Source organism: Lissotriton helveticus, chromosome 1_1, assembly GCF_964261635.1.
Source record: "Lissotriton helveticus chromosome 1_1, aLisHel1.1, whole genome shotgun sequence".
NCBI lineage: Eukaryota > Metazoa > Chordata > Amphibia > Caudata > Salamandridae > Lissotriton > Lissotriton helveticus.
Window position 1 is genome coordinate 1,316,498,808 of NC_136057.1, and position 13,963 is coordinate 1,316,512,770.

Sequence of the window (13,963 nt, forward strand, 5' to 3'; positions counted from 1 at the left end):
TAGCCCAATTGTAGCCCAAGTAGCCCTATGCTTATATAATCCTATGAGGGGATTTGCCAGCCACCATTTTAGGTTTTGGTGACCTGGTGGCTGGCAGCAGGGTAGCTAGTAATAGGGTTCTTGGCCCCACCCTCCCATCCCTCTTTTTAAGAATGTTATCTGGGTCTGAAATATGCACAAGTACGCCATGCCTGGCAGGCAGAGGGGGCGCTCTCAGGCCCGTTGCCGGAGTATGCTCCACTAGAGGGTCGTCTACTGCAGGAACAGGTCTCGGAGAAACTAGTTTCCTTGACTTACAAAACTTTGCTTAACAACATGCTGGACAAACTGGTGAAACTGAAAGATAAGTGGGAATCAAATCTGGGGGAGATGGACACACTTGACTGGGAGACTGCTCTGATGCATCCTAGGGAAGTGGCAATAAAATCCCGGCTCCGACTCATCCAATTTAAAATTCTCCATAGAGTCTATTATGATAGATATTGTTTGCATCAGATGGGACGAGCTAGCGACCCTAATTGTGTAAGATGCGGAAATGCAGAGGGAAACTTTTATCATAGTATCTGGGAATGTAGAGTCATCCAGAGCTACTGGGCCAGGATAATGGGGGAACTTGGTGAAATACTTGAAACTGCCCTACCAATGGAGCCTAAATTGGTTCTCTTGGGATAACAAATGATGTTGATTTGACCCGACCGCACTTTTTTTTTTTTACTTTGGCCGTGTAGCTAAGAGGGATGTGGCTGAGGCCTGGGGAGCTTCAACCCCCCGAGACTAGATGAATGGAGGAGGGGAATGGATATATAAATGGCAGCCGCAAGGTTTAAATACAAAGCTAGAGGTTGCCTGAAGAAATTTAATAGAGTGTGGGGGATGTGGAGACGTTTTCATGGTTTGGATGGGGGTCTTTGAAAGAGTGCGAAGTGTCCTGCTTTTAGCCCTGGCATTCGGGGGAGGGACTCGGCTGCTGTTACGTATTGTAGAAGTAGATGACACGTTACTGTATGCAGGCAAAGAGACCTGCTGTGTGCAACTCTGGAGACGGTGGGTGGTGGGTGGGGGGAGGGCAGGGTTTGGTGGACAATCTTATGTGACATGCTTATTATGTTTCTATTGTTTGAAAAATGCAAATAAAAAGAATTAATGTTTAAAAAAGAATTGTATCTGGGTGGAGTCTTTCGGGTTTACTCTTTGGTTTAGGCCAGGTTTGTGGAGACAGGTATATAAGGGATCTTATAGAGGTTGTCGCTTGGAACAGGTGCTTGCGGGGCTTGGTAAAGTTGGCCAGGGTTGGCACAGGTTTTTCGTTAAGTATTCGAAGTTTGTGAGCAAGGGCAGGAAAAGGGTAGGCAGGTAGTCTAAGTTTCAGGAAAGATGTTTGTTAGATATAGTTGCAGGAAGTCAGGTAGGGAGCGGGGTGTCATTGGGAGAAAAGTTTTAACTGCAATACTATGTAAAACCCAGATCAGTTGACTGGGGGTGAGTGTTTGTATTGTCAACGCTCCGTCCATCATCACCTTTGGTTTTTCTTTGTTCGCCCTAAGTTGGCAGGGTATGCTCAGACGTGAGTCCCTTGCTCACTTTGCCACTGGAGTCAAGCAAGCCGGCTGAAGACGGCTGTAATGCCAGAAACCGGTCCTGGGAAGCTTGATTCCGGTCCAGGGAAGACATGGCTTGGCAGTTCGGGCTGGACTATTCCCATGAAGCACAGGGTCAGACTGATTTGCATATGGCCATGTCTGAACTGGGGTGGCGGAGTGAGCTAAAGAACGGTGATGGATTAAACCCAGATCAGTTGACTGGGGGTGAGTGTTTGTATTGTCAACGCTCCGTCCATCATCACCCTTGGTTTTTCTATAACCCACACAACAACAGAGGTACCCTAGTTAAGACAATACCAGACCCAGCTAAAACCAGTGTTGAGTGTGATGTAAAGATATTATATTGCATTTGTGACACAGTTGTACAGCATTACAACATGGAAAAGCTAATCATTTTATCATCAACAAAAAACCAGTGCTAATTCCACATTGAAAAAAATCGATTTTTGGTAACTCTTTGGTCAAACAGTAATTATTAAATACTTATATCAGTTATGTAGACACCCTTAAATAGTTCCAATACAATACAATCAATCAATCAATTATTTTCAAGGGCACAACAAACCAGCGAGGGTCTCAAGGCGCTGGGGGCGCTACTGATTGAACAGCCAGGTCTTGAGTATCCTCCTGAAGGTCAGCAGGTCTTGGGTCTGTCGTAGGCTCAGTGGGAGGGTGTTCCATGTCTTGGCGGCGAGGTGGGAGAAGGATCTCCCACCGGTGGTTGTTCTTCGGATGCGCGGGACGGTGGCGAGTGAGAGGTCGGGAGAGTGTAGCTGGCAGTTGGGGATGTAGAAGGAGGCTGGGCCGGTCTTGTGGAGTGCCCTGTGTGCGTGGGTGAGGAGCTTGAAGGATATCCTCTTGTTGACGGGGAGCCAGTGCAGGTTTCTCAGGTGGGGGGTGATGTGGCTGTGGCTTGGTACGTCGAGGATCGGTCATGCCGAGGCGTTTTGGAAGCGTTGTAGTCGTTTGATGAGCTTGGTCGAGGCTCCCGCATAGAGGGTGTTTCCGCAGTCGAGTCTGCTGCTAACGAGGGCCTGGGTGACTGTCTTTCTTGTCGGGATCCATCTAGAGATCTTGCGGACCATGCAGAGGGTGTTGAAGCAGGAGAAGGAGACTGCGTTGACTTGCTTGCTCATTGAGACCGTTGAGTCAAAGATGATTCCCAGGTTGCTTCGTTGTCGGTGGGTGTCTAGGCTGCCCCCAGTGCCGTCGGCCACCAGGAGTCGTCCCAGGGTGAAGGGTTGGAGCCGAGGATGAAGACCTCTGTCTTGTCCGAGTTCAGCTTCAGACGGCTGGTCTTCATCCAGATGGTAACGGCCTTCATTCATTCGTGGAGGTTGGCTTAGGCTGTGATGGGGTCCTTGGTGAGGGAGAGGATCAGCTGAGTGTTGTCGGCGTAGGAGATTATGTTGAGGTCGTGCTGTCGGGCTACGTGTTCGAGTGGGGCCATGTAAATGTTGAACAGCGTCGGGCTAAGGAAGGGTCCCTGGGGTACGCCGCAGATGACCTCGGAGGCTTTGGAACAGAATGGGGGGAGGCGGACGCTCTGGGTTCTGCCGGGGAGGAAGGAGGTGGTTCAATCCAGAGCCTTGTCTTGGATCCTTGCGGCATGGAGGTGTACACGTAGTGTGCGGTGGCAGACGGTGTCGAAGGCAGTAGAGAGGTCTAGGAGGATGAGTGCTGCGGTCTCGCCGTTATCCAGCAGGGTCCTGATGTCGTCGGTGGCGGCGATGAGGGCAGTCTCGGTGCTGTGGTTGCTGCGGAACCCTGACTGGGAAGGGTCCAGGATTCTGTTTTCTTCGAGGTATCGGGTTAGTTGTCTGTTGACGGTTTTCTCGATGACCTTGGCCGGGAAGGAGAGCAGAGAGATGGGCCAGAAGTTCTTGAGGTCTCATGGGTCTGCCTTAGCTTTTTTGAGTAGGGCGTTGATCTCGGCGTGTTTCCAGATCTCTGGGATGGTCGCGGTCTCGCGTGAGGGATTGATGCCGTTGCGCAGGTGGGGAGCGATGGAGCTGCTTGCTCTGCTGGAGACGTGGTGCAGGAATGGGTCTGACGGAGAGCTGGAGTGGATTGTGTGCATGGTCTTGATGGTGTCATCGATGCTCACGCTGGCCTAGGCTAGCAGGGGGTCGCGGTCGATGGTGTGCAGAGGGTCTGTTGTGTTGCTGTCTGTTAGGGCTGTCTGGGTGTTGAAGCTGTCGTGGATGTCTGCTGTCTTGCGGTGAAAGAAGGTGGCAAAGGATTCGCACAGGGCTTGCGACGGCGGGATGTCGTTGGTGTTGGAGAGTTCCTTCACAATGTTGAAGAGCTCCTTGCTATTGTGTGCGTTGTTGTCGAGGCGGTCTTTGAAGGAGGTCCTGTTGGCCGCCCTGATGAGGTGGTGGTGGTTGCGGATGGCGTCCTTGTGTGCTGCGTGGCTGTCCGGAGTTTGTTCACTGTGTCATTTCTTCTCTAGTTTCCAGCAGGCGTGCTTGGAGGCTAGGAGTTCTGGGGTGAACCAGCAGGCCCTCTTGCTGGTGTCTCTGTGGTGGGGTTTCTTCAGTGGGGCGAGGGTGTTGGTGCAGTCCTCGATCCAGTGTCTGAGGCTGTGGGCAGCGTCATCAAAATTGTAGGGTTCGGTGGGTGGGCTGAGAGCGATGTTTGCGTGTAGTTGTTCTTCTGTGATTTTGCTCCAGCAGCGGCGGGGGATCTGTTGGGTGCGGTGGTGTGTGGTGGGTTTCTGGAAGGCAAAGTGGATGCAGACTCATGTCTTGTCCATTTTTATGTTAAAACACTAATCTTTTAAATATCAGAAACACTTTAGAAACACTGTTTGTGTTTGTTACACACTGTTCTTAGCTACAATTGGGTTAATACCTTTAATTCCATGTGTGGGGTTCCTATCTCCAATTCATGGTGCTGTTACTTATTTTTCATGACTCTCTAAATGGGTCTGAAGGTTTTAATATGAGTAATAAACTCAGATATGAACTCGTTCTGTATAATCATGCTCAGGAACATGCAAGGTTTTGGTTTCTCTGTGGAGAAATACTCTGAAACCAAGTAAAAATACAGACAAAGGAAATAGTCTGGAATTGTTCTTACTATGTACCAGAGTCACTACACAAGAGTCTCTTTGTGCTCGGAAATGTGTGCATTAGCAAACATGGAAGGTACAGACGATGAAGAATATAACATGGGGCCCAGGTCTTTCTCCGACTTCTCTCTGGCTTTCTCTTTGTGTGATAAGCATGAGTGAATCTCTTTTGAATATAATACATAAACGTTTTCCACAGATATATATCAACAGGCGGAATATACTAACCTGTTCAATTGATGTTTTCTCAGCTATTTTAATTTGCCTCTGCACAAGTACATCAGAAATAGGTCGCTGGAGTAAATAAAAAAAAATACCGTAACTTTTACAAAAAGACACAATAATGCATACTCCTCATATTACACATTGCTTTCACAAATCGATCAGTTTTATCTATGTTGATTACAGGGTGTTTGAGGCCCTTGACCTCTTTCTCATTGTTTTTTTTAAACTTGTTTTTATTCAAACCTCGAGGACATCATAATCAGTGTGGCTCACTGGTTAGAGGCGGCAGGCCTGAGAGCAGAAGTCAGCCCGGGACCAGGGTTCAATTCCCGACGCGGCAGTGTCGTGGACCTTGGTCAGTGGACTCGATAATTCTCGCTTCGGTGCTTACTCTAATCAGGGGTTCCACTCGGCAACTCTGGGCATTAGCTTGCCTAATCTCCACAACGGCCCCACCAATTCCGGGGATGCCTGGCTCCACCTTGGGGACTCCCAGCAAGGGACCATCCCACAGGGAAAGCCAGGACGGGTTCCCCAGAGTTATACAGCGCCGGGACGCCCCGTTGCTGGGGCAGCTGTGCGCTTTACAAGTATACTACATTTACATTTACATGTTTACGTAAAAGCGGTCTATTCATGAGTGGCATTACACATCCATTATAACAGTGCAACTTTTGGTTTATGTTTTCAAACTATTTTTCATTGGTGATAGAGGCATGAGTGAAGGCCATGCAATACATTTAAGAGCTTGGATATGTCAATACCACCACGAGGAATTAATCTCACTGATGGGAAATGATAAATGTATAAGCACCTAAAGATTTGTCTTGGCATACAAATAACTTTTAAAAATAGCACATGTCAGAAACAAGCCATGACATTCTGGGAAAAGTTTACATTACTATCATATACAAACTGGCGATTAAGTATGTTATATGAGGGTAAAGTAATTAGAGTCTTTGAACATTGTAGCGGTCAAAAATAAACACGGATGACATTGAATGAACTTTCTGGTGGCAATACGTAACAAGATGAGCAATCATATTGTTGAACTCAGGTTTTAGAAAATCCTCGCTGGTCCACTTAACCAACAGCAGCCGGCACGAGTAAATGCGGTGAGGCTGAGTGGGGGTGGGGCAGGGTGGGCGGGGGAAGTCGACAGACTACGGAATATATATAATTAAATAAAAAAATAATACCCATTCTGTCGTAGGTCGACTCCCCCCCGCTGCGCCCTGCCCCGATACATCCCACTTACCTGTGCGAGACGCCACTGCACTTAACCTTCACTGAACTGGGAAACATTGTTCGATTTATTTTGTTTTAAAGCAGTATATTAGAGGAGGAACTGCTTATTATGCGTCTCATTGCCTTTTCACTATTCACTGCAGTTGGAGGCAAACTCTAATGGTAAAAAAAAAAAGTCAGAAAGAGTTCTCAGTGAAAGACAAACTATGCTAACTAATAAAAGTTTCTCAGGTTCAATTTTAGTCTTTATGACCTAATCAAGTGTGGTGGTGCTCTCATTTCCTCAAAGTCAGGTCCATATTATGCTGAGCAAGTTGTAAGGGCATTATACTGCATTTGTGGAACAATAATACAGCATTGCATAATATGGAAACTAATCATTTTATTACCAATAAAAGTGAATGCTAATTCCACACTTTAAAAAAAAATAATTTGCTATCCTCATTTTTAGGTCAAAAGGGAAACATTATATGATTTTATATCATGTTGAAAACATTAAAGAGAACACCTAATGCAAAAAAAGCTTTTTTTGTGAAATATTTCTTCTCTAACAATCAGCAACAGTAGACATGTCCCATCAACACTAATTGGTTGTTGGTACAGACAGAGGTACTCCTAGTTAAGGTATTATGGCAGTAGCCATTCTGTAGTTATAGTTGGGGTGACTGGAGATAGAGATTTCTGTCCCTTAATCTCTTTGCATCCGTTTGACGAACATCCGTGAAACTTTGCAGACCTACTGCCCCGTGTTATTCTGAAAGTCCTGAAGGTTTCATTGTGTTTCATCAGGGGGGTGCAAAGAAAAAAGGGGGATTCCAAAATGGGTGTAAAATCCAATGCATTTTACATAGACTTTTGTATTTCGTGTAGCAGGAAAACTGTACGTCTGAATTTCACAACATTTGGGAGGATTATATGTAATGGTGTGCAGATGATATTGTGAGTACTGGAGGTAAGTAGGTTAAGTATTTGTTATGTTTTAAGTGTTTTAAATTTAGCTATATCTGTGGCCACAGCAGTACCGCAGTACTTTCCAGGTATATAATGATGACAGGTCATTAGCTGATTGGCTAATGACTGCCTTTACAAAAGTTGAAGGCAGCCATGTTATTTTCAGTTCAGGTTTCCCTGTGTTCTGCATTACACCATTCATTGTAGGTAAGTATTAGGTTTGGTATTTTTCCCTACCTATTACCACTTTAGGAAAAGGGTAATAGGTAGAGAAAAATATTTATAAGTTTAAATATATATTTTCTTTAATCGGAAGTACCAAAGTACCGTAAAAAAATATTTAAAAAAAATTGCAAAAAAGCAGACACTATATTTTATAAATATAATGTGCTAAAGTGTATTTAACATTTTATGCATATTTGAATATATACAAAAAACTGTAAAATTCTGTATGGAGTAGCGTGCTAATAGGTAAAAATTACCCTGCTACTTTACAAAACAACACAGCTTAGAATACACTGCTATGAACATTTATAGAAATAAAAAAGAAAAATGTTAACCTTACAAAATATTTTTAGGCTACCACGGTACTACCGTGCTCTCTGTGTTTTCTTTTACATATATAGAAATATTTAAATATTTTACACTAAAGTGGTAATAGTTAGGGCAAAAATACAACCCCATGAATACTTACCTACATCTGAAAGCGTAACAAAGAAAATGGGCAAAGTGTACCCAAAAACATAGCTGCGTTTAACTTTTCTAAAGCCAAAGATTACACAATCAGCTAATGACTTGTAAACACTATGAACTGTGGTACTATCTCGAAATACCTCCATATTTCGCTAAAAAGCACAACAGATATCACTAACTTTAAAAACCCTAAAACTTACAAATTAGTTACACTACTTACCTAACCTACACACAATATTCATGTGGACACTATAATATGTAATTCTGCCACATTGTAACAAAATGTGACTGGTGGTTTCCACGGAACGGAAAATACAAAAGTGTACGTGAAATATATTGTAATTACACACGTTTTGGGACCTTCTTTTTATTGGATCCCCTTGACCAAACCATACAAAACTTCTACAACTTCCACAATAAAACGGGTGGAACAAGTATGTTACATTTCAATGAGATTCCACAAACGGGCCCAACATTACTAAAGGAGAAAATATCAAAAAATCCATAGGTCGATAATATCTACACATTTGTAAACAAAAAGGTAACCTATTACAACTGACAAAGTGGTATTAGGTAGTAAATAACAATAACACGTAATACTTAATTATATATAACACCCTAACCCATAAGTAAGCAAAACGCTGACCATACAACAATGGAAAATTGTGATTAAACCTATATGGCTGGGGGGCGTGGCCAAGATGCTGAACGAGTAAGATGTGTTCCACATCCTCTCCCCGCTCTCCCGCAGCCAACTTGGCCAGCAGCAGCATTGCCTCCAGCCAGCAGCTTGGTATTGAGGGGGAGCTCACTCCTGGACTCTGAGTACCGCCAAAACTGCTCCGGTGGAGCCGAGTGACTAGTGGGACGGTGAGAGAAGAATCCACGTGGCCGGAGGCAGCAGAGGCGAAAATGGCAGCCGGGCCTGGACTGTGTTGGTGAGGCCGGCAAAATCCTGTGTCCCTGACAGCGAGGTGGTGGCGGCTTTTGGGGCTGGCGGCGACTTCTCCGGTGCCTGGTGGTGAAGGTGAGAGGTGCCGCTAGTGAGTTGGTGCAGAGTGCACTGTGGAAGCAACGGAGGTGAGCGGCCGGATCCCTGGGTAGCAGCCGGGCCTGGCGAGCCACACGCAGCTGGGTCTCCGGCGGGTACAGGGCGGCCCTGAGGCGGGTGCACAGCGGGCCTCCGACCGCCAGAGCTTCGGCCAGTGGGGTCAGCTGGCCCTCGTGATCCGTACAGGAGCACGGGAGGAGTCTGGGCCGGAGTGTGGTGGCGGCCGGTCCCGAGCTGCGGGCGGAGGAGGCCTGGATCCGGCCTAGAGGTAGCACACCACCAGAAGCTACATAAGGGACCCGGGGCTATCACATCTCCCTGAAGGGGACACCCTCTTTATCAGTGAAGAGCTTTAGGGACTCCGTGTGCTGGCAGTGAGAGGAAGTGACAGAGCAAGCGCTACTCGGCTGGTTTGTGCGAGGCTCCCCCATCTGCAGGCCTCAACAGGGAGAATGGGGGAGTGTACGCCTACACGTGGGGCCTGGAGTAGTGACGGGGCCTACTGCAGCCTTGCAGCCTGAGAGACGGAGGGACTGGAGCCCGGTTATACCCCCATTTGGACATTCGCCATTCGCCAATTTACGTACTTTACGTAAGCCCACTGTGCACTACTAAACTATATGTCACTCCACCTTATGGTACTTCATTGTACTCCACTCCAGTGTACGCTATTCCACTTTACACCACTTCACTGTACCTGAGTCTACTGTATGCCACTCAACTGTATGCTATTTCAATATACGATATTCCAATACATGCTCCTAGACTGTACAATACTCCTGTCTATAGCACTCCACTGTACACCAGTTTAGTGGATGCAAATATACTCTACAGTAGTGTCAAAATGGAGGGGGTGAAGGGCTGAACAATGAGGACTTACCGGATGACGTGTCTTGGCCCGTGCCCGGCGCTCCCCCTGAAAAACCAAATCACAAAATCCTTTTACTTTTTCAGGCCTTCGAGGATATCACAGAAATAGAGGAAGGACAAAGTCAGGCATCATTTGAAGGGACAACAGGAAATCCTATCCTGATTGCTACAAAAAGACGGGAAGAGGATACGTTTTTCCCCGATACTGCTCACCCAAGACCCTTTAAAAAAGATTGAGTACCTAGAGACCAAAAGGGTGTGGATGCTGAGGACTGCACTACAATGGGAGAATATCTGAGACTGGACAAGCTGAACGGAGACCAGGGGAATAAAAATGCTGATGGGAGGATCTCTTAATGGCAGGAGGGACATTGGCAGGATGCTTCACCCAGCCACGCACCAGGAACGTGACCAGATTCTATTCCAGCACTGATGGATGGAGGGGCCACACAAGGGTCTAAATGGAGCCTATGATAAGGCCAACATGGGAACTTCAGTATTAACGGAGGAGGGAGGTGGAGTGTCATAAATTACAGGTGGGTTTTCGTTTAATCTTTTATGAGGTTTCACATGCTACATGAAACTCCTTCACTTGTCCTAAAACTGCTAAGCCACGGTTAAGATCTGAAATCTCTTCTAAGACTAGAAGTAGCTGGTCTGGAGCACCACCTTTAACCACCGCTCTTACTCACTCAACCTGGTTGGGAATTGAGTTGGGCCATCATAGACTAAAAGGACCATGCAGCTTGTAAGAAAGACCAGGTGCATGTTAAAAGAAGAGGATTCCTTCTATTCCAATTTTGTTTCTCTTTTCTTCCTCACATTTGGGCACTATCTTTTATTTGGCTTCCACAACTATAGAGAAATCGAACACCTCACACCTCACTAACCTCACAAGAGATGGTATACCCAGAGAAAGGCAAGGGCACCTGTATTAACCTTACTCTGGGAAAAGGTATAAGAGACTCACCTGTAGCTTGTTTCCTTGTTTCGAGGGGGCCCATGGACCAGACTTCCGGCCATTCTAGAAAGAAGGAAAACAGAAAACAGAAGACTTGAGAATTTTATCAAGGTAAAAATAACTGTACAAATAAATACCTACTTCCAAAACCCAACTATCTTGTGTTGTCAATCAGATGCCAAGCAACCCATGGTTGAGAAAGCAGGCAGCCCTCCATTGTTACATAATTGATACCATGGTACAGCAATTAGTACAAGGACAGAGGAAATTAGAATGGGTATTAGAGAGGCAAATGTCCTCGACCAAAGCGGACCGAGAGATATTCTGCAATGGGGTCTAGTCACAGTTGGACCATTTGAATAAAGATCAGTTTCAATTGACTTCTGGTTTGGTTCTACTTCCACATTATACTTACAAAAGCATATTGTGGGCGAAGACCCTGATGGTTTATTGTTATACTTCAAAAGAGCTGCTAGGACTCATGCTTAGCCTAGAGAAAAGTGTTATTTTTTTCTCCTCCGTCTTCTGACTAGAGAAGCCCAGGCAGCATACCAAATAATGAACACCCAGGGAGATACCCCATTCAAGGAAATAAAGAAATTCATATGGAACTATCTAGGGATTGATTAAGAGATTTACCGGATAAGATCTAGAAAACGAAAGAGGCCTACATGGATATACTCCAAAGACTCTTTTTAGGTTGAGCATTCAAGACCTGTTGTATTTTGTCATGTTGGCTTAAAGCCATCCCCCTGCTTTTGATTTGTTTGTTTCATTGTCCTTTAAAAATCCTTGCTTGATAGTGGTCGGTGCTGCCTCTTTGTCTCTCCTTTTTCTCTTCAGTTCCTCCCAGGCAGCAGGGACTAACTACTGTCTCATTCCGCTATTGGTCTTTATGTGTTCTGAGGGGGACTCTTTTATTTCTTGGTTTTGAAAAATGAGGTCTAAGTTTCCTATCATTTACGTATATCCCCTAACAAAGAGCAGAATTATCATGTCAATCTATTGAAGAAATGGTTGGGACCTCTTACCCGATAAGTACAAGCAGTGACTGCAGTGGAGAGCCCACCTAGGACTCTGGGGCAGCATCCCTTCAATTAATTCTTGAAGGAATAACTGCAGAGTGGGCTCTTAAAAACACTTCAACCTTTTTTCTCTTTGTTTTCTGATCTCCCAGGAAGAACGCAATTAGCAGAACAAGCCATCCCCACACAAGTGTTTTTTTTTCATAAAACATAAAAACCATATCAGATACCTGCTGCTAGAAGACAGGCAATCGAGAAAGAAGTTGAACAAATGTTGCAGATGGGCGTAATAGAACCGTCACAAAGCAATTGGTTGTCCCCTAGAGTATTGGTCCCTAAGCCAGATGGCACTATAAATTTCTGCATTGACTTCAGAGCGATCAACAGAGGTATCCAAATTTGATGGGTCTTCCCTCCCCAGGATTGATGAGCTGATAATAAAAACTAAGAAAAGCATGTTATAATACTATCATTGACCTTACCAAGGGATACTGGCAAGTACATCTTAAAAAGGAGGACCAAGAAAAGACAGCCTTTTCTATACTGTACAGCTTATTTCAATTTATTGTCTTGCCCTTTGGCCTTCACTGAACCCCCTACATTTTATTAGTTAATAAACCGAGAATTAAAGAACCATCAAGCTTCCTCCTCCGCTTATCTGCATGACATCGTCATCTTCAGCAATACTTTGAAAGACCATCTTAACCACCTTCACGCAATCCTTCAAGAACTGGGAAAAGCTAACTTGCATATCAAGGCAAAAAAATCAAGAGGAGGATATAGGAAAGTGAGGTCTTTGGAGTATGTCTTAGGTAATGGTCTCATTAAACTCCTTTTCCACATATTAAATGGGAAGTCTTTCTTGACCCTCTAGAATACTATAGGTTTCTACCCCATTATTCTGACAAAGCAGACCCCTAACCAATCTGCTAAAAAAAGGAGTGACCAATAAGGACCACCAACCACCCTCCACTGCAGTCATAGAAGCCTTTAAGGAACTGATTTACAACAAGGGGTGGTGATGGACAGAGTCTCTGAATTAAGCAGAGTACTCTCACCCAGTCAAGAGATCAGGGCTAGATCCAACACCGTTTTTTAGCTCATTGCACCATCCCAGTTTCAGAACCTGGCTGTATGCAAATTAGTATGTCCCTGGCCCAGTGCATCATGGGAACAGGGCAGACCAGACTACAAAAGCCAATTCTTACACTGGGAAGGAAACAAGCTTCCGGGGACCGGTTTCTGCCATTTCAGGCGTCTTCGGCCCGGCTTGCTTGAATCCTGATGGTGCAATGAGCAAGGGACTCACATCTGAGTATACCCTTCCACGCTTAGGGTGGACAAAATAATTTACAACAAGGGGTGGTGATGGACAGAGTCTCTGAATTAAGCAGAGTACTCTCACCCAGTCAAGAGATCAGGGCTAGATCCAACACCGTTTTTTAGCTCATTGCACCATCCCAGTTTCAGAACCTGGCTGTATGCAAATTAGTATGTCCCTGGCCCAGTGCATCATGGGAACAGGGCAGACCAGACTACAAAAGCCAATTCTTACACTGGGAAGGAAACAAGCTTCCGGGGACCGGTTTCTGCCATTTCAGGCGTCTTCGGCCCGGCTTGCTTGAATCCTGATGGTGCAATGAGCAAGGGACTCACATCTGAGTATACCCTTCCACGCTTAGGGTGGACAAAATAATTTACAACAAGGGGTGGTGATGGACAGAGTCTCTGAATTAAGCAGAGTACTCTCACCCAGTCAAGAGATCAGGGCTAGATCCAACACCGTTTTTTAGCTCATTGCACCATCCCAGTTTCAGAACCTGGCTGTATGCAAATTAGTATGTCCCTGGCCCAGTGCATCATGGGAACAGGGCAGACCAGACTACAAAAGCCAATTCTTACACTGGGAAGGAAACAAGCTTCCGGGGACCGGTTTCTGCCATTTCAGGCGTCTTCGGCCCGGCTTGCTTGAATCCTGATGGTGCAATGAGCAAGGGACTCACATCTGAGTATACCCTTCCACGCTTAGGGTGGACAAAATAATTTACAACAAGGGGTGGTGATGGACAGAGTCTCTGAATTAAGCAGAGTACTCTCACCCAGTCAAGAGATCAGGGCTAGATCCAACACCGTTTTTTAGCTCATTGCACCATCCCAGTTTCAGAACCTGGCTGTATGCAAATTAGTATGTCCCTGGCCCAGTGCATCATGGGAACAGGGCAGACCAGACTACAAAAGCCAATTCTTACACTGGGAAGGAAA

The 13,963-nt window shown here is 45.5% G+C and overlaps 1 protein-coding gene across 17 annotated transcripts in view; it reads right to left on the minus strand.

Annotated features, from left to right (window-relative positions):
- The window catches only part of LOC144823305 (uncharacterized), a 559,034-nt gene that overhangs the window by 525,953 nt on the left and 19,118 nt on the right, over positions 1-13,963 (minus strand). For 16 of the 17 annotated variants that reach the window (XM_078681822.1, XM_078681741.1, XM_078681766.1 and 13 more), the window contains exons 3-5: positions 10,686-10,739; positions 9,726-9,761; positions 4,906-4,971 (exon numbers count right to left, since the gene is read on the minus strand). The exons of the other annotated variant lie outside the window; for it this stretch is intronic. In XM_078681822.1, the coding sequence (XP_078537948.1) occupies positions 4,906-4,971; positions 9,726-9,761; positions 10,686-10,739 (156 nt within the window). The remainder of the gene's footprint in view (positions 1-4,905; positions 4,972-9,725; positions 9,762-10,685; positions 10,740-13,963) is intronic. 17 annotated transcript variants of the gene reach the window in all.